General features: G+C 32.5%; 2 protein-coding genes across 3 annotated transcripts in view; one reads left to right on the forward strand and one right to left on the reverse strand.

Moving 5' to 3' along the window:
* The first annotated feature begins 2,413 nt into the window (after nucleotides 1-2,413).
* LOC147064148 (phosphoglycolate phosphatase-like) lies at nucleotides 2,414-14,738 on the forward strand. 2 transcript variants are annotated; one of them, XM_085958626.1, is made up of 6 exons: nucleotides 2,419-2,525; nucleotides 2,604-2,703; nucleotides 5,465-5,625; nucleotides 8,402-8,539; nucleotides 9,299-9,651; nucleotides 11,560-14,738. In XM_085958626.1, the coding sequence occupies exons 1-6, from the start codon at nucleotides 2,475-2,477 to the stop codon at nucleotides 11,738-11,740; spliced, it is 984 nt and encodes a 327-aa protein (XP_085814752.1). In that variant the 5' UTR covers nucleotides 2,419-2,474; the 3' UTR covers nucleotides 11,741-14,738. The 2 variants fall into 2 exon arrangements, with proteins under 2 accessions (XP_085814753.1, XP_085814752.1); XM_085958627.1 differs by having other exon boundaries at nucleotides 2,414-2,703.
* A 2,817-nt stretch (nucleotides 14,739-17,555) lies between these two features.
* Grd (gamma-aminobutyric acid type A receptor subunit Grd) overlaps nucleotides 17,556-21,198 on the reverse strand; it is a 142,486-nt gene continuing 138,843 nt past the window's right edge. The window contains exons 8-10 of the mRNA XM_085958664.1: nucleotides 20,365-20,607; nucleotides 18,548-18,683; nucleotides 17,556-17,587 (exon numbers count right to left, since the gene is read on the reverse strand). Of these exons, the coding sequence (XP_085814790.1) occupies nucleotides 17,556-17,587; nucleotides 18,548-18,683; nucleotides 20,365-20,607 (411 nt within the window). The remainder of the gene's footprint in view (nucleotides 17,588-18,547; nucleotides 18,684-20,364; nucleotides 20,608-21,198) is intronic.

A 21,198-nucleotide genomic window follows, 5' to 3' on the forward strand; every position in this document is an offset into this window, starting at 1 on the left:
CTTGTGGTGCAGTCAAAGAGATTGGATTCAATCTCGTTGAATGCTTATTATTTATTAAAATAAAACAAGTGGTTTATGTAGGTTCAAAACATTTTTAAAGGGGCGTCTCCAATCTATACCTATCCAATATTAATATTATTAATATATACCTACCTATTTTATAAATTCATACCTAATTTTATTTATAATATGTGCATCAAAATTCAATTGAATAGTTTAATGCTCCACATATCTCTTTTATTTAAGTATTCTGAAGGGTTGTTTTTTCCTATTTATTTTCGTCGTTTTTTTTTATCGTTTTAATATTTCATGAAGTAGGTACCTAGGTGACTTTTTTATGACAGTTTGGATTTATTTTTGTAACTGGTAACATTTAATATTTGACGTCTTGACATTTGACGCAGCGTTGCCATGTCTACTGAAATTTCAGTAGATCTACTGATATTTTTTGCCAGTATACTGAATTTTTGATTTTTTTTCGAAATTCATGAAATCTACTGATATTTGGCTATTTCCCATATTTTTAAGTCAACTGATGGTGAATTTATTAATAAAGTTGAAAAGATTTACGCACGCCTTTGTTGATTTGGATACACGCTTCTAAATTAACAAAGGACGCATTGTTACCCTACCCAATACCGGCATTTTAACCTACTGACATCATCATTGCTTAGAAAATAAAAAATAATACCTACCTATTATTATTTATTACCTTAAACATCACACCATAACGTACATAACATGACTCAATAATCATTATATTTTAATGCTATGCTATGTGTGACCAGCAAAAATAAAATTTAACGGGGATGAACAATTGCATCATTGTTAAGTGATAAGCTGATAAGAAGGAAACCGAAGAACAAGAGACATTATTCAAACATTTCAATCACTATTAGTACAAAGGGTTTTTGTCCACAAATATTTTTTTTAGAACGCAAAAAAACTCTTTTCTTCTGGTTTCAAATATTTTTCTTATGCACGTAAGTTCGAATGAATGATACTTTTTGGATCCGGCTCACGATACATAAAGTAAATTTGAACATTTATTTTGGTTAGGTATTGATTACTGAATAGCAATTCTAAATTTTAGGTCAGGTGTCTCAAGAACCTTTCAGCAAGTAAAGGTGAATGTACATAATTATATGATATAACAATTTATAAGTCTTCCGATTAGTGAGAGCGCCACATGCTGATTTTGATATATCATTCAATATTTTTTATACTGTCGTGAGCTTAGTACTAAATTCGAAAACCGGACAATTTATGGTGGCATATCTATAACTTAAACTTTCTCATTATTTATAATGAAAATAAAACTGAATAAAACATCGCGAATGGAGAGATTTCCTTTCTATAATCAAGTATTATTTTAATTACACCAAACAATGGGATCTGGAAACTCGAACAAGGAACAACTGGGTACCTACCTAGTACCTACTTTTTATAGTTTTGTTTTCATCAGATTGTTTAGAGTTTAGACAGTCAAAAATGGTTTCTACTGTGCCCTTAATTTTCATCAGTTTTATTCTAACATTCTCCGATAGCAGCAGTTATAGCGATATTAAAATTATTAATACAAGTTCGTTAATATTGATACCTATTATTTTTGAACTTCTTAAAATATTTTTCCTGATTCGTTTGTTATTCAGAAAACATTTTAAATTGTTCTTAGTAGTAATCGTGAAACCAGTGATATAAAAATAACTAGGTGCCTACTTAAGTTTAGTGTTAAATCGTATTATTTAACTAACATTATTTTGTGTCGAAAACAATAACGAAAACAAACAATAAATAAAACAATAAATAGATGGTGATGAATAGTTTTATTATTGTTATTTTATTTCATAATTATTATTACAAGACCATATTATTCTAAAGTGCATCAAGGTCATTTGTTATCTGCACAAGGTGAGTTCTTTCCTTATTTTTAAATCATAGCTATCTGATATACTTATTGCATTTTCTAAAATCTACTAATATTTGTGTTTTCCATAATATTTGTGAGCAAATTCATGATTATGTTAATAGTAAACTTGACATGATTAATGCACTGAAATGAAATGAAATGCAATGAAAATTTGGAAAATAAGTTTGCAATAGAATATTTCTTCAAAAAGCCCTCGCTAATTATTTTTGAACTTTCTGAATTTTTTCTAAAAAAAACGAGACGTTAATTACTTTACGCGGTATTTTACTCTAAAAAACGAGACGTTAATCACTTTACGTGTAATTTTTTGAAAATGCAGAAAAGAATTGGTCATTCAATGAGTAGGTATTCAGAATCTGAAATCTACTGATATTTTGTCAAATCTACTGATTTTTTTTGTCACATTCTACTGAAATTTTATATTTTGACTTGGCAACACTGATTTGACGTATATTATCTATGATTTTGACATTCAAACTTTCGGCCTTCGGGGACGAAAATTAATATAAAAGTGTCTGCAGAGCTGACTATTTGACATAATACTATGTCTGTTGGTAGAGTTTGTAACTTTGTTCGGCGAATATCTCTAGAAGCGGTCCGACATTTTTCATAAGTAGCTTGAATATTGATTCGAAAGTTAAAACTTACGCTAAGAAAATCGTAAATATTTCAGAAGATGTTCCATTCCTCTGCCACTCAGATAACAGCTTGTTCCAACGATGTGGTGAAAACGTTTCTCGATTCATTTGACACAGTCCTCACGGATTGTGATGGTAAGTTATTATTTTTTCAATTGAACTGAAATCATTATTAATTATAAAATTATCAGACCCACCCCAAGGGACTGCGGCTCTCGAGCGAATTCCCGAAATGTTACCCCTCAATCGTCAAAAAATCACATGGGCTGGCACAATAACACTTTCATCATCCTGCATGATTTAGTGGCGCCTGTTTCCAGCTGCTAGGTCGAGCATCATTAAATTGGTGCAATCCTGCCATATCAGTTTTGGTTGTGCAGATCTTCTCTTACCATTTCGAGATGTGTACATAGCATGCCTTGCTGGTAACTGCTCCGGTGCAGTCTGCATTTTCTCTCTCATTGTACCTTGGCCTCCATATGCTATTTTATTTAAAAACTCTAAAGATTCAACTCAAAGATATTATCCATCGACATACTATATTATTATATTATGTTCTAGTGCATATGTGAAAACCTAATTTGACATCAGAGTAGTTTAAAAATGACAAGTAGTTACTATTGTTACTACCGTTACCACTGTTTAAAAAAAAAGATTTTTTTTCGGTTAGGTACATGTTCAAACACGCGCGTTAGCATGATTTTACTCCCAACTTCAGTTATAGTTTGTCAATTTATGGCTACAGCCGTATGTTGTAGCTTAACCATTGAGAAATGCCAAAAGAAATGGCGTATTTCAAAAAAATATTACCTTATTCTTAGTTTAATAATTATTATAAAATAATCATTATTCGTCGGATGTTTATCACACTTGAATGGTCAAAGACATAGCTTATAAACAGTGTCTTTAGAATTATCTTCAAATGTGTTAATCTTGCCCATCTTTTGAATAATAAAATTCCTAATTCTTGTCAAATTTGGGATCACAGAGATTATCAATATAATTTTTTATCGTAAATATTTCACTGTAATAATGTCAACATAAATTTTACTAATGGTTTTATAAATGCATTTAAAAATTAATAAATCTAAAAAATCTTAACACCACTGCACATGGATGTACTGAAATATGACTATATTCTAAAACATTAGATCGAGTGGTTTAAAAGAATACTATTTTATGTAATAAAAATACTTTATGCAGTCATCAAATGCTTAAAATAAATATAAAGGATAATAAGGCTTCAAAATTATATAAATAGGTTATCTACAAAGTTTAAGGAATATCCAGGATCATGCTTTGAAAATACCATAAAACCTCCATTTTGACCTACGTGGGCACGTGGCCGTGGGCCGTTAAGTATGTGAAAAATAAAATGCCAACAATCTAATCTGCATACATTTTAATCCACCAGAATCTGCTTGGACAAATTTTATTATTTCGTAATCAACAGATAAATAAAAATAAAAATGGTTTTGAGTTTTTTGAGACTTTTTTACATGAGGCTGTATGGATACTATACATGGCTTTATCTAACTGATTTTTTCTTAGGTGTGCTTGTATACTGTAGTCCAGTCGTACACAACCTATTTGACAGAAGGGCCGCAGTGGGTGCAAGTTTTGAAAAATAATTATATATTATACTACACTTACATATCGAATACCGATTTTGGGCCGCTTGCGGTCCACAGGCCGCAGGTTGTGCATCACTGCTGTAGTCTAACCGCAAGAAGATATCTTATTTGGCCATGTATTTTTTCCAACTTATACGCATTGTAAGTGAGAGCTCTGGCATCAGTTGTTTGTTCTCTCAAGGTGCAGAATGACACATACCTGTTGTCAACAGGCTTTTGTTGGTTTCCGTAAATAGTAAATAAAAAACGGGCCGAACCGCAACCCTGATCTCTATAAACAATTGAATAAAACACCTGATCTGGTTCCCTGCTCAACTACGTTAATATTTTATTTATGAGTAAAGGCCTTCGTTCGGTGTGTGAAAATCACTTATTGGGCGGAGGTGTAATTAAGATAGATTTTAAAGTATAAATGATGATGGATGAAAGAGATAATTTTAAGACTAAATATAATGTATAAAATATAAGTATTTAAATCTAATAAATTTTGCCGCGCATTGCGCAATGTTAAAATCTCCGCGCGCCTGCGCCGAGGTGGTCCTCGTGATTCGTCAAATCAAAAAGGGTCATGCGATCAGATTTGGCCAAACACGAGAGTCCTTTTTACTGGTCGGCGTGGGTACGAGGAATTGGAAAAGAAGAAAAAAAGTCAGTAAGCGTCCCTTGTAAACTATGTACGGACCTGTGAAACTTATTGTAAAAACAAAATATATGAAAGACTACAAAATAACGTTGTCCAACTAAATATTAAAATATATAATGCTAAGACCCGCACAAGAAAGACTTAGTGTTTTATTGAATTTAACAAACATAAATATCTCCTTTCCTTTTTTTGTGAATCCGGGGTTCGATGGACACCTGAGCTAGCCGCTGGAACCCTGGATATCTCAAGAACTATCCTTAATGCCAATTGGGAGGGCAATAACTATGTTCAACCAAATGGCTTCGTATATTAATATGTTACACCTAGGATGAGTTTAGGTGGACGATATTTTATAATTTTTTTAAAATAGGGTCTATTAGCTTTGGTGTAGTACTGCCATGTACTTTTTTATGTTGTTTTTTTTAAAATTAAGTACTCTGTTTTTTGTATAAATATTGTTAATACTGTTACACATTTCTTTGTTCTTTCCTTATGTCACGTTGTGAACGTCTTCATTTATAATTTGTGAATTTTTTTGAAAATAGGAATATTCAAACATTGTATTTAATTAATTTTCCATGAACTATGTAATAATAAATACATATTGTTATATTTTCAGGTGTTTTGTGGATGGACAATGTAGAAATTTCAGGTGCGTCGAAAGTGTTTAACGCATTTCGTGCATTAGGGAAGAAAGTTTTCTTTATCACAAATAACTCGACGAAAGTCAGAGAAGACTTTGTCCTCAAGGCCAATAGTATGGGTTTCATTGCCACAACTGTAAGCAATAATTTCCTCAATTAATTATATTATATTTATGTTACGAGGGTGGGTCAATAAGTCCTTAGAAAAGCCGACAGGTGGCGCGACTAGTACTGTAAGCGGTTTGTTTTCATGCAGCGGCACTACCGATTAAGTATGCTGCGAAGTTTCAATCAGATTGGTCGGGTTGTTGTGTGTTTCTCGTACATTTAAAAAAAAAATTTGCTTGTTTACAAAAAATGGAGAAAATTGAGTTTAGAGCTGTTATTAAACATTTTAATATAAAAGGGTTAACAGCAAAGGAAATAAAAAATGAGTTGGATTTAGTTCACGGCACATCTGCTCCTTCACTTGCAACTATTTATAACTGGTTAAATGAATTTAAATGTGGTCGTACATCAACAAAGGATGAACCACGCTCAGGACGTCCTGTAGAGGTGACTACACCAGAAATGATCAATAAAATCCACTATATGGTGTTATGTGACCGAAGATTAAAGTTGAGTGAGATAATTGAGGTTACAGGGATCTCAAAAAGTAGCGTCATTTCTATTTTACATAACAAATTGGGCATGAAAAAAATTTCTGCAAGATGGGTGCCGCGTTTGCTCACAGTCGACAATAAACGCAATAGGGTGGTGGCCTCTAAAGCCCTGTTGTCGCTCATGCAACGCAATCCGGATGAATTTTTTCGTCGCTTTGTGACTGTAGATGAAACATGGATACACCACTATACTCCCGAGACGAAAGAACAGTCAAAGCAGTGGATTGCGAAAGGCAAACCATGTCCAAAGAAGGCGAAAACCGTAAAATCAGCTGGTAAGGTTATGGCTACTGTATTTTGGGATGCACGTGGAATTATTTTCGTTGACTATTTGGAAAAAGGAAAAACAATAACAGGGGATTATTATGCATCTTTATTGGACAAGCTAAAAAACAAAATTTAAGAAAAACGGCCTCATTTAAACAGGAAAAAAATCCTCTTTCATCAGGACAATGCCCGTGTTCACACATGTTTACGATCAATGGCTAAAATTGAAGAATTGAAGTTCGAATTGGTCGACAACCCACCGTATTCGCCAGATTTAGCCCCCAGTGACTTTTTCCTTTTCCCAAACTTAAAAAAATGGCTAAGTGGACAACGTTTTTTTTCAAATGAAGAAGTCATCGATCGGACAAATGCTTATTTTGAGGACCTTCCGAAAACTTATTTTTCTGACGGTTTAAAAAAAATTAAGAAACGTCTAACCAAGTGTATTGAGCTCCAAGGAGATTATGTTGAGAAATAAAAAAAAAGTACAAAAATAAAAACTGTTTTAATGCTTTTTTCTAAGGAATTATTGACCCACCCTCGTATAATGATAAATATAATTTTATCACCAATCATGTTGTCTAAAATTTTATCTGACAGCTGTCTTTATTTTGATTGGCATAGAAATGTGTTGCGATTTATCTGTTTTAGGTTTTATTAATGTTAATAGTTTTGGAATAGCATTAATTTTTATATCGACATATTGCCATTTATAAGATAAATATTATTTTTGGCCTCAAGGGCATATTATTTATAATGTTTAAATTAATATGCACATAGCAGAAAAATACGAAGCTTGCAATTGGAGACAATCTATTGACACATTGAAATGAATAAAACTTTTTATTAAAGTCGAGGATAAATTATTTATAATTAAAAAATGTGAATTCGTTAAAGGATCCCATCTTATTAATACATATTATTTTATGATGGTTATATTTATGATTCAAATTTAGTTTGTTAAGTTTACCGACTAAAAATATAGATTTTTCTAAAAAAAATATTTGTGTATAAATTGAAATCCTTTTTATTTAGCCGACACAATACCGTCTGCAATGGCTGAGCGGTAACGTGTCGGCTTATAAGTCTTCGGTCTCATGTTCGAATCCTGGATCTGGCAAAATTACATGTTATTTTTCAATGTTCAACAGACCCAGAGCATGGAGTAAATAAATTGAGTAAGTGGCTAACACCCATTTGTCGTTAAACACAAATCTGTTAAGAAACCTCTTCCACATGACCAGTAACGGCTACGCTTAACGGTCCACATGCGCCACGTAGGTCAAAGTGATCCTGGACATTCCTTAAACGTTGTAGATAATCTATTTATATAATTTTGAAGCCTTATTATCCTTTATATTTATTTTAACATTTGATGACTGCATAAAGTATTTTTTTTACAAAAAATAGTATTCTTTTAAACCTCTCGATCTAATGTTTTAGAATATACCTAGACATATTTCAGTACATCCATGTGTAGTGGGGTTTTTTAGTTTTATTAATTTTTAAACGCATTTATAAAACCATTAGTAAAATTAATGTTAACATTATATAGTGAAATATTTACGATAAAAAATTATATTTTATAATTTCTGTGATACCAAATTAGACGAGAATTAGGTATTTTATTGTTCAAAAAATGGGCACAATTAACACATTTGAAGATAATTCTAAAGATACTGATTATAAGCTATGTCTTTGACCATTCAAATGTGATAAATATCCTACGAATAATGTTTGCTTTATAACATTTTGACCTACGTGGGCCCTTACGTATAATGTTTCATACAAAATCTGCAGGTATAATGGTCTCATTTTGTGCCTGTCACCTGTCTTGACATAATAAATAAATAGTTTGATGTTTTCAAACATCTGTCGTTTGTTTATTCCTATCGATCGTCTAATAAAATAAATTATATTGCGCCTTTCGATATAAACACTATTATCATTATGTTTAATAATATTAATCTCAATTTATTGTAGGATGATATACTGTCTACTGCGTATCTGGCTGCAAATTATTTAAAAAAACTGGGTTTCAAAAAGAAAGTTTATGTTATTGGGTCTACAGGCATAACAAAGGAACTGGATAATGTTGGAATCAGACATTTTGGAATTGGGGTGAGTATTTTCTATAGCTTTCAATCAAATACACGGAATGAAACCATAATGACTTCATTGTTGGATATAATCAGTTTTACAAAAGAAAGACAAGTACCAGGGCCGTATATAATATGACTAGTGCATTGCTGGACAGTTATACTTGATAGAATCTGTTATAAATGACAATATATTAGTATTGATGAATAGGTACACATCAATGACAATGGCGTCACTGTTTTTGTTTCATAGATAATAATATGATAATATACTTTTGTATGGACAATCGAGTTTGTACCTAATTATTTATTCGGTTTTTCAATGACAACCAAGAGCTACTTGGTGAATTCCGCTTGCAGTTTCTATAGATTTCCTTTGATAATTGTCCAGTAGGTGGTGTCATGGATTTTCATATATCTGTATGAGAGAAGTAAATTACGGTAAAATTGAGTTATTACCATGTTCAAATTTCATTTTATGTGCACTATCAGATGATAAATAGCAGTAACTTATAATGTCTTTAACCTTACAGCGGCCCGTGACGTACGATTCGCGTCATAGTAGATCGCGCGATACACGCCCATGACGTACAAAATACGTTTTCATATTTTCGTCATAGTACTAAAGGTACATATGTTTACTAAAGATAGACTAAGAAGATAATCGTTTCATGGGAGAATATAATATCTTACATATGCCAAGTTAAAACTTGTGAAAACCAAAACAAAGCTTTTTTTATTATAAATAATATTTCTTATTACCTATATCATTTTATTTCAGCCTGACATACTTGACACGAACGTGGCCACATTCATTAAGGGGGATTTAAATTTGGAGAAAGATGTTGGCGCCGTGATAGTCGGATTTGATGAGCACATAAGCTACCCAAAATTATTTAAGGCAGCGACATACTTAAGTGATCCTGAGTGTATCTTCATTGGCACAAACACCGATGAGAGGTTTCCCATGAAGTCTGGTTACGTAGTGCCCGGTACTGGGACCATGGTTCGAGCTGTGGAGACATGCGCGGAGAGAAAAGCTGTGATCATGGGAAAGCCTGATAAATATATCTCTGAAGCGATCGGTCAAAAGTTTAAAGTCGAGCCTAAGAGAACGTTGATGATAGGCGATAGGTAAATTATTCTATTTTTTATTCTTATGTATAAAGGTAGGTATATTCTGTGCTTGCGTTAGAGTAGTGCCAGAGTGTCTTTCTCTGATGCCGTGGGTCATAAGTTCCAATCCTGCATCTTCCACAGTGTACATTTTGGTTTGATTAGCTAAACAAATGGCTAACGATCATAATAAAAAAGGTCTGTTAAAATCACCCTTACTCTATAGAGGCACGTCATATGCACAGCTTAAAAACGAAAATAGTAATTTACTTTTTATCATTTCTAGTTAATTCGACTGAGGGTTTTTTTTGATGGAAATTTAATTTAATTTCTAAGTGTTAAGAGTTTCATACTATTCCATAGAGATCGGTTTTAGCAGCCCTGATTTGTATATCGGCTTCATGCTTTAATTATATCTATCTACCTGTGTCCTATGGTATTGTAGCTGTCAGTATATTATTGATCAAATATCTATTTTTAATGTATCAAATTATTCGACCGCAATAATAAATTTCCAGCGACTCATATACCGGTAAACAACTGTTTACCTGTGTCAGCAGATTGATTAGCGATATTAAATACGGTATCGCAATGGAAAATTAGTCTGATATCCATTCCCATAGTATCATATTATATTATGACTGTAATAATAAATAAAATTCACAGCTACTCGTATTTAATTTTGTACTAGAATGTAATGTTTAGGTATTATTTTCGACTGTATAAATTACGAATACTGATTTATCAAAATGTCACTCGAATATACGTTTCCAGTCTGTTACCATCGCAGTCTCTATATCGCTTCACCCAACATCTGATTGTACCGAGATGCGGACCTCATCAGATCCGTACCTATCATAAGTTTAGTATTGTAACATAACTGCTGTAACATATTATTGTACCAACCGTTACGTCTAATAAAATTCGCTCCTGCATGCATCTTCGACCTCTCCATCATCGAGCCCCAAAGTATGTACACATCTGAGAAAGAATAATTTTTGTCACTATATTAACGTATGCCAAAATGCTGAATCTAGGTTGCTAAAATCAATCTTTATGGAACAATATAAATAATACTACAGTAAAACCTCGTTAATACGAATTTCATGGGACCGAAAATCAAAAAAAATTCGAATTACGAATTATAAAATGTATGGGAGAAAAATATATATTTTTTTTTTTTGATTTTCATTAATTTTGTTTCCGATCATAGATGTGCCTACCAAATTGGGTCATAAAATGTCAGAATTATTTTTATTACCTTCATAAAATAAGCAATTTATGATGTTTTAAAAAAAGTCTGTCACAATTTTCAATGACTGGCTCATGAAATAGTGTACATTATTATGATTTATTAAATATTTTTATATCCCAGGACACTGAAATAATTACGAAATTCGAATTATAGGTATGGTTTTATATGAAAATAATGTTCAAGGGACTTTTTTTTCCGAAAATTTCGAATTACGGCGAATTTCGAATTGAGGTTTTACTGTACTGGTAATAATTGGTTTTATTACAAGGTGTAATTATTGGCGATGAAAGATGTCACCTGGTTTTAGACCTGGGAATCTCTCAGGTACAATTTAATCAAGACTTAGGTATATTGTCATGCAGTTGATTGTGTATTTACTTTCGCTGAGGAATAAATAGTGCGAAACTTATCAATTAGAATAAACATTTAGTTTGTGCGAACAGTGATAAGATATGATTTCAATTCAGTTTTTATTTCAAATATTTAATTTATTATAAATTATCATGGTTGACAATCCGATTTATTGACAATGTCATGAATATTATAGACCATATCACGGGCTAAAATCTATATTTTGCTTAAATCTATTAGAATTTATAACAGTCTTATTGTTAAGTATGATTTGTATAACGGCGCAAAGTTTAAATTTCTTATAATATTTTAATTTTTAGGTGCAACACTGACATTTTATTAGGAACCCGTTGTGGGTTTCAAACACTTCTTGTTTTATCCGGTGTCACAACGTTAGAGGATGTCAGAAAATGGCAGCAATCCGGTACAGATGAAGAAAAGCAGCTCATACCCGATGTCTATACTCAAAGTATTGGAGATTTACTGCCGTATCTTGTTTAATTTAAGCCAATATAGCACAATCAAATATAAAATATTTTCTTTATAATTTTATTGTAATTTATGTGACAATTTATATTTATGTTTTATAAAATTTTTTACTTCTTGTTTTATATTATTATCTATGTTAAACAATGAGTAGAATATATATGTTATTTATTTAAGGGTTAGTGTATACTTACTAGAGACATCTAGTGTTTTGGTTAATTTATTTAACCTTATAGCGGCCCGTGACGTACGACTTGCGTCATAGTAGATCGCGCGACACACGCCCGTGACGTACGAAATAAGTTTTCATATTTTCGCGCCTTTTTAAATGTCAAATTGACTTTCTCAATTTTGGTGTTGCTAGTGACATCTATTAAAATAATTCGAAACGAAAATTGATTCAAATCTTGGGTAAAACAGAGATCCCAAACTATCGGCCGCCATTTCTGCCCATATTTTTAGCGTTGAACGCGCGCGCTCGAAACATTTCATTGTTGTGTATTATTTCACTTGCAAATGATCATTTTTCGGTTATTTTAATTATGTTTTCAACATACAAGTTCTATAACCACGTTTTATCAAAAAATCTGACAGTTATTATATACTTTAGTGTTATTTTAATGTGTAACGAAGTTTTTTACGTGATATTTTAGTAGAACTTTGTGTGATTGCTTCGGTGTATTTAGGTTTGTTATAAATATACAACATTTCATTGAATATTAGTGTATTCTTAGTGTTTTTGTGATTTCAAGTTATTTTACACATGTTTTTTGACGATTTGTAATCAAAATGGATGAGCATTTGATGCAGCATTCGGATGATGATTTGATTGAAGTGCTTGTGGAAACAATCAAATCTGAAGACGAACCGAGTGACGACGAAAACGATATTGAAGATTATGATGACAATATTCCTGCAGACATTTTAAATGGTATCGAAAGACCATCGTTTTCATGGCAATAGGACCCATTTGATCCTCGTATCTTTTCATTTGATACAAATATTTCGGGAGGCAAATCAGATTTGCCTGCTAATGCTCGTGAATCGGATTATTTCAAATTATTTGTTAGTGTATCATTTGTGGAGATGATAGTTTGTGAAACAAATAGACAATTTGTGTTTGCCACCAAAAACATGCGTGTACTGAGTGACCGTTTGAAGCGATGGGTAGACTGTACCACCGATGATTTTTATACCTTTTTGGGAATTTGTTTATTGATGTCGTGGAATTCTCGAAATAAAATAACAGAACACTGGTCAACAAAAAGATGCTTCTTTTCACCATATTTTTCGGAGTCTATGTCAAGAAATCGTTTTGAAATGTTGCTTCGTATGCTCCACTTTTGCGATAACGAAGCACAGGTTTCAGGAGATTGTTTATTTAAAATTCAACAGGTTTTAACTTCATTGAAAAATACTTTTCAAAATCTATTGTACCCTTATCAAAATATATGTATTGACAAAAGTCTTCTTTTATTCAAAGGTTAATAACAAAGGCTAGTCGATTTGGGATAAAAATATTTGTAATGGCCGATTGCCATACTGGATTTGTTTTAGATATAATTATATATACGGGAAAACAAACGGAAATCGACAGCCGAAACTATATTGGCATATCTGGAAATGTTGTGGCCACTTTACTGAAGGCTTATTTGAACATGGGCCACACGTTATATATCGATAACTGGTATAGTAGTCCAACACTGTTCAAATATTTGCATGCAAATGGCACAAATGCTTGCGGAACAGTAAGGCGGAATAGATTCGGGATGCCAAATTTCACCACCAAATTAAAAAAAGGTGAAACCGAATCGTTCCACATGGACGATATGATGGCTCTTTCTTGGAAAGATAAAAAAGATGTGACAATGTTGACCACTCTGCATACCAATGTTACTAAGCCGACAGGAAAAGTCGATTACAAATTGAAAGAACTGATTGTGAAACCCGAGTGCATAGTAGAGTATAACAAAAACATGGGTGCAGTGGATCATGGTGACATGGTCATTTCTTCCGTCACATGTGCCAGAAAAACGATCAAGTGGTACAAAAAGGTATTTTTTCACCTTATTGATTTGTGTCTACTGAATGCCCACGTCATCCACCAAGAAAAAACTGGCAAGATGCAACCCTTGGGAGATTTTCAAATACATGTCCTGGAACAGTTGATCGAAGATCATAAGACTGAACCACGGCAGAATTTGAAACGAAAGGCTCCATTGCCAGCTAGGCTTACTGAACGCCACTTTTTGGGTAAAATTCCGCCGACAACAAAAGAAACCATTGCTATTCGACGATGTTATGTGTGTTTCAATTCTAAGACTGATAAAAAACGTAAAGAAACTAGATATTTACTTAAACAATGTGACATTGCTCTATGTTTCGAGCCTTGTTTTGAAATTTTCCATAGGGAAGAAAATTTTTAGTGTTTTTTTTTTTTATGTGTTTAAATATAGTAAAAATATAGTGTAGTAAATATATTTATAAAATTTCTTTATTGTAAATATTCATCGTTGTCTGTTTGGTGAAGTTTTTTTATTCGTGAAACAATTTTTTTTAAAGTGAAACAATTTGTGGCAACCTTAATTCTTGTGCAAATGTGATGACAGATTTATGAGATTTCGTATGAATAATTTGTTTTTGGAGTTTGTCACGACATCATATCAATGTGAGCGCTATATTTTTTTATTTTTATGTAGAATTTTTTATTTTATTGAAATATATAATTCTTGGGCCCTGGTAGTATAAACTCTGTATATCGGCCGGGCAGCTGAAAGGTTAAAGTTAAATTTTATTTAATTACATGTTTTGTAATTATGTCATCAGATGTCTCTAATTCATATTACACTAAATACTTAACAATCTATGAAGAGCTTTAAGAATTTTACTCTGAGTGTAATATAGCATAATACTTTCTGTGATTATAAGGTTTATTAAAGCTGGTGAGGTTTTAGTGGATGGATATTTTATAAAATTTCTTATAGTCAATAAAGAATTTCAGTTTTTTTCTAAATATATATTTTTTATTTCTCATAATTTGATCCTGTCTTTTCTATGCCTTATATTTAAAAGCTCTTTGAGTTTGAATCGTTTTCGATTTTTTATAACATACAATAATTAGATATTCATTCTACAAGCATATTTTTAAATTTACAGTTTTAAAAATAAATATGTAATTTTCGAAAAAACCCAAGAATTTTTAATTCTGGATATTAAAGTGAGAGTACTGTTTTTTTTTTATATAATCCCACTAGCAAATCAATGAAATTAATAATGAATAAATACTCAAAATATTACAAATGAAGGGATAACATGATTATAACAACAATATGATATGCCATGCCAGTCAAAATTGATATTGGTCAGTCATCCACGCCTTCTGCTCCAAACAGAATAATTAGATGTGAGATATATTGAACATTTTAATGAGGATAGTAATTTTTCCCGTTACAATAGTGAACGAACAAGAACATTAAATTGCTCATATCTCCAAACTATGTTTCTGTAGCATATCATTGTCTTGCAATAACCCCTTCAAATATTCAACATCTTTTTCTACATGTCATTAAGTGGCTAATGAAGACTACAATATCATTAATGGTCTTCCACTGCCAAAGTTTTCACTATTTGTAAAATCACCTTTATAATAAAATAATCGCGCCTGTGCACGTGCATGGATTTACTTGCACCGATAGTGTGTATTGTAAACTATCGTGATAACTGTTTACATGTACAAGTGCTGACTGTCTCTCCAATCTCATTCTTCAAGCGTGAGACGCTATGTTGTCATTGTATGGCGCTATTTGGCAGATTCAGACAGGTTCGGACAAGTTTGTAGTTAATAGGTAGACATCGAAATATTCTGTGTGCTGTAGTTCATATTTCCTCTGACAGGTTCGCCATTATCGTTCTACTGTGCACGCGCACCGCCATGCAAGTAGGTACCAATTTTTGCATGAACATTCAGAAGTTTCTGAACTTTTTTGATACATGCATGCAATCTTGCAATATGCACGACAATATGTGTTTACACGTGCCATTTTTTTTTGTTATGGCCGTGATAATATGTACTGTCAGCAGTAAATCCATGCACGTGTAAACAGGGTATAAATCATGAACATTTGAGGATATTGTTTAATTACATTGAAATTATTCATACCATAAAATGACAAAAGAGTAGAATGGCAATAATTTTATTGTTGGATGTGGTTGTGAAGCAATTCCACAGTATGTACTGTATAAGGATGGTGGTTATGAGATTCTACTTGTCTTATATATTATTCTAGCTGTTCGGTACTGCCCCCTATGGAAGTAAATGTGGGTCTATTTGGTGGTGAATTTAATATTACATAAAAGTCAAATATTATTATTAATTATACTAATTGGTAAATAAGTTAATACAAATTAGCTGGCTTCAGAAGTGTCATAAAACTACGGTAATTTTAGCCATTCTTTACTTTTGATATTCTATGGAAAATAAATAAGTATAGATACCTATGTAACAGATTTGTTTCACTATTAAATTAGTTAGACTACGTTATATAGTCATAATAATTAATGTTTTTATGATTTATAAGTGGACTTGATTCTTTGGCTTCTAGAAAGATAAGAATACCAATAAAAGACATTAATTGTTAAAAACAATAATGGAAAAACCACTCTGGACGCTCGGTCTATTTTGGAAACTGAATTATATCGCGGTGTTCTTTTCTTCTTCTTCTTTGTATTTGTACAACTTTGAAATGATAGTCTGTGACCTGTAAAACAAACATAAGTGATAAAATAAATTTTATCGTTAATTACACAAAGCATACTGTGAATGGAAAAAAACGGGATGATTGGATTCGGTAACATGATGTGTGCTAAAAACTTTAATAAATATAAATGAGCTGCACATTTTAGTGGTGCCCTAGTAGTGTTGCCATCTTTTTCTACGCCAATTATAGTACAAAAGTGTAAAATCTATAGTATTTTTGAATAAACTATAGTATAGGAACATTTTTCGTTTCGAATCCTTCAGAATTATAGTATTTTTGCAGTGTACTATGATTATAGTACGGTTGGTAATACCAAGAGATCTAGAGGCCACTGGTTCGACGAAATAGTTAAGGTCTGTCAAAGTCTATGGCAGGAGTTTGGAGAGGGCTTTATCTAGTAGTGGATAGATTCAGGCTGATGAAATGAGATAATAAATATTAGTTAAAGATGTTGAAAAATAACCTTCTATACATGAAAGTGGAGAGGAAAAAAGGATTACTAAAGCTATTTTGATTATATTATTAATTCTTTAAATGACCATTAAAAAAAATGTAGCGTTTCTTTAAAAATGGCTGCCATCTCATTTACAACAGGTTTGATGGTACCATCAACTTCAATGTAGGCAGGTACCATGAAATTTTTTTGAATGAATATAAGCATGTTCTAAAAATAATGTAAATAATGTGGAAAAAAAATAGTAATTTCTCTACCCGTGCTATTTTAGTGCCTTGATAATATTAAAAAATCCATGATTTTATTCATACATATCGACCGAATCATGGTTTATAACATCCTTACACTTAAGTACAAAATACGAAAAAAGATTGCATGATTGTCGTAAACTATGTAGCCGAAAAATAATAAAAACACTATTTCATTATAATTTGTACACGGCAACCATTTTGGTCACCATTTTGAATATCTCGTCCTATGGGCTTTCAACTACATTTAAGAGCCCTTTTTTAATTCTGCATCTCCAAAAACATATATTTTAACACTAATATTAAAGTAATTTAAAGTGAATGGGGGGCGATTTGGAAACCATGGCTGCCATTTTGTTGGGGGATAAATTTCAGGGGGCTCCCCCACGATGGGTGTGAAAGCCTGAACAAAAACGATGCATAATTGCGAGTGAGAAAGTATTCGGCACCCTTATAATCTCTGCGACACGCGCTGATAAAAGGTTTACAGATGTGGGAGATGGTTTGCTACGGTGTAGCCGACAAATCTTAGCTTATTGCTTAACTAAGCGTCGATAACCGTGTTGCTAAAATTGCTATTTTTTGTACTAAACATAAAGTCAGTGGTAAATATTTTTAGTTAATTAAGTAGAAAAGATGGTTCTGTGTGTTGTATTAAAATATGGTAGCCGTACTGATAAGCAAGAAGATGGTATTATGTTTCATAGGTAAGTTGATACATGTTCGTGATAATTTATTTGCATATTATTATATATTTTAATATCAGTGACCTAGTGTTTCTTTAAAATAACTTAAATTATGGATATCTTTACCTAATGGTTGCATTTCGTAAAAAAAATAGAAAATTATATTTTAATTCTGAGCGTCTAGTGCGAGTACTTTGGGCGAGCACTAGCGAAATGGTCTATGGTCTCAAACGTTTGTGTACGAATGCGTTCGCTCGCCCACAAACCAAACGCACGGCACGCAGCTTTATTTAGCAATGCAACGGATGGGGTCTAGATGTATCTATAGTCTAAGGTGTGGACACTGTGTGTCAAGTTTGGTGCTCTCCTTAAAAAGTATAGCTTTTTCCCCTTACTCGTGCGAGTACTTGCAATAATTATCCTATTGAAAGGTGTCGAAAGAATTTGTACGCAAAACTTTTATTAGGTTTTATCAGGACAAAATTATGGATACCAACGTAGCGAAGTATCGATACCTACCTATTTACCATTCCTATACTAGATACTAGACTATCAATTCTAGAAATGATTAGATTACGCTGCTTAATTCAAGCTGATTTCATTTAAATCTATCTAATATTAATCCTTGATTACTCGAAAATGGATCTAACAATAGATAATAATTATTATACAGATACCTGTGGTTGGAGCTACATTGGGAGCGTACAGATCTGGCGAAGGTTGCTGTCTTCCAAGACAAGGAAGTCCAGCCCACGACAGGGACGACCTTCGGTTCGAAGGTGACGGCATTGTACATTCCCTCAATGGGATTACCTGAAAGCGAAATCATTCATATTTTTTCAATCTTTCTTCTTCCACTAAACGAGGAATATTTTTGATACCTACCCGCGGTCCAGCATCAGTGGTTTTATGAATACTAGGTAAGCAGAAGACACCAGAAGACTAACGAATGACAGGGATTCTTGACGGTGCCGTCTGGTATCCATATGCTCAAATTAAGGAGTGGGCATGTCAGAGAAGTTTTATAAACGTGGAGAGCTTTAAATCTTTGTACCCCACCCTCACTCACGAGTAGGGAATCCAATCCCGGGATCCCGAATCCCGGGATCCCGGGATCCCGAGCTATTTTCGATACCTATGAATCCCGGGATTGATAAACATAATCCCGGGATTTCGGGATTGATTTTTTTATCAATTTTTATGGAAAATATAACAGAAAAAATACTTTTAATTCAAAATAACTACATTAGAAATAAACTGAGTTTGAATGAAGTTTGATATGTAGGTTGCCGATTCATTTTATTTTTTCACATAGATTATTAAAAATGAGAAAGATTGGTAAAAAAACAATGCTTCGCACTTTTAACAAAGTAATTCCACCATGATATCATACGTTTTACGGCAGTTTCATATTTGGCTGACTAATTAGATTTATGAAGCGGAAAGGCCATAAGTACGCCATGATTATTTGCTTTACTATTTTAAATCTCGCTGATCTATTCATTATGTCTTTACTATCAGAAATAGCAATCTCATATTAAATTCACATTATATTTATATTACAATATTATTTACTCAATTAAACTTGTGTATTTCCAAGATTTAACGTATACAATATTAACAATAAATGTCTTAAATAGTATAAATTATACTAGATTTATTTTTGACCGATTTTATCAATGTTATTTGTAAATATAAAAATTTTATATTAACAATGGAAAAAAATCCCAATCCCGGGACCAGTCCCGGGATCCCGGGATTGTCAAATTGTAATCCCGAAATCCCGGGATCAGAATTTTAGCTCGGGATTGGATTCCCTACTCACGAGTCCGTTTATCCGCTGCAGAGCTTTTCTATCAAAGTCTAGCATCTTTCACAGTTAGCGTCCATGACTCACTTCCATAGGTTAGTCACTAGAACTCAATTTGCGAATGCAAATATGCCGTAAGACAATAATTGATACCAGTGACGTCCCTAGACAAAATGCCGCCCCATTTATTTTACAGTATGTTTTATCTCATCATTTCATGACTCCAATATCAGAATTCTAAGAAATGTGTTGTATGGATACATTTCTAACAAAATATTTACCACTAAAACATACAAAATGAAAAAATATAAAAAGCGAATAAACAATTATGTTAATATGTATATAGATATTAATTATTTGGGTACCCAAATCACGAGAGCTGAAATCTTATTTGGTTAATATTTCTGACACATTTGGTTTGTACCATTGACCTAACAATACACAGATTTATTGTTTTCACACTATTTTTACAATGTTATTATTGTAGAATACGTAAACAAAATATTTTTAGCTATTTCTATATATACCAAATGATTCTCCTCGATTTGCCGCCCTTCGAGTAACTGCCGCCCCCAAGCGACGCTCAATCTGCCTACCCCCACGGGACGTCACTGATTGATACATAATTTAAAAATTGTACATGTAATAATTGAATACATTGATAAAACTCTATTGGATCCTTACTTCTAATAAGAAAACATCTCTCCCATTCTTCTTATCCGCACAGCTATGGCCATCGGAGCTGCTTTCGATGACACTATTCTTTCTAGAAGTTCTCGCTTCACAAGATGGCCTGTCCATGTGTAGTCTGCAATTTTGTCTTTGGTTCTTTATTTCGTCCTCATCACTACTGGAATCTGAACTTAGATCAGCACTGAAGTAACACTCTCCCGAGCCGTACTTTGTAAAGTAATGTACAACTGCAAACTTTCCACAAAAACATAATATTATGAATATAGAGGTACATAGTAGTGTTAGACATAGAAAAATTCACGAAGCGGATCTCTCGATAATTTTCCAAATGGTCTTCGTTTTTATAGTTTGTTTAGGATAAACATATCTCGTTTTAACACTATAATAGGTAGTGTAAGTTTATCGAAACAATTAACCAGAATATTCATTATTAAAATTAACATTAATAATTATGAATGTAGGTATAATGTGTGTAAATAATGTATATATTATTTTGGAACCGGATATTCCTAATTAATGTAGGCAATGCCCCGAAACGTTTATTCCCCAAATCGGTAGAAATCGTGTATTTAATAATATTATAAATTATTGATAAGAATGGATTCATAGTATTCTATGAATGAATACGTAATATTGAGTAGATTTAATGAAGAATTAATTGATGTTTTGGCTCGATTGCTAGTATTGATAAATTTATTGATATAATGAATGGATTTGGATTGATTGCGAGTTGAATTCGAAGGCCGACGCTCTTTCGCTAATTTAGGCATTAGGTAGACAAAAATCAATAAAACATAATGCAATTATTTTTATAAGCTGATCCTC

The sequence above is a fragment of the Rhyacophila brunnea genome, unplaced genomic scaffold (assembly GCF_057557595.1).
Source record: "Rhyacophila brunnea isolate RB1 unplaced genomic scaffold, BYU_Rbru_1.0 scaffold_8, whole genome shotgun sequence".
Lineage (NCBI taxonomy): Eukaryota > Metazoa > Arthropoda > Insecta > Trichoptera > Rhyacophilidae > Rhyacophila > Rhyacophila brunnea.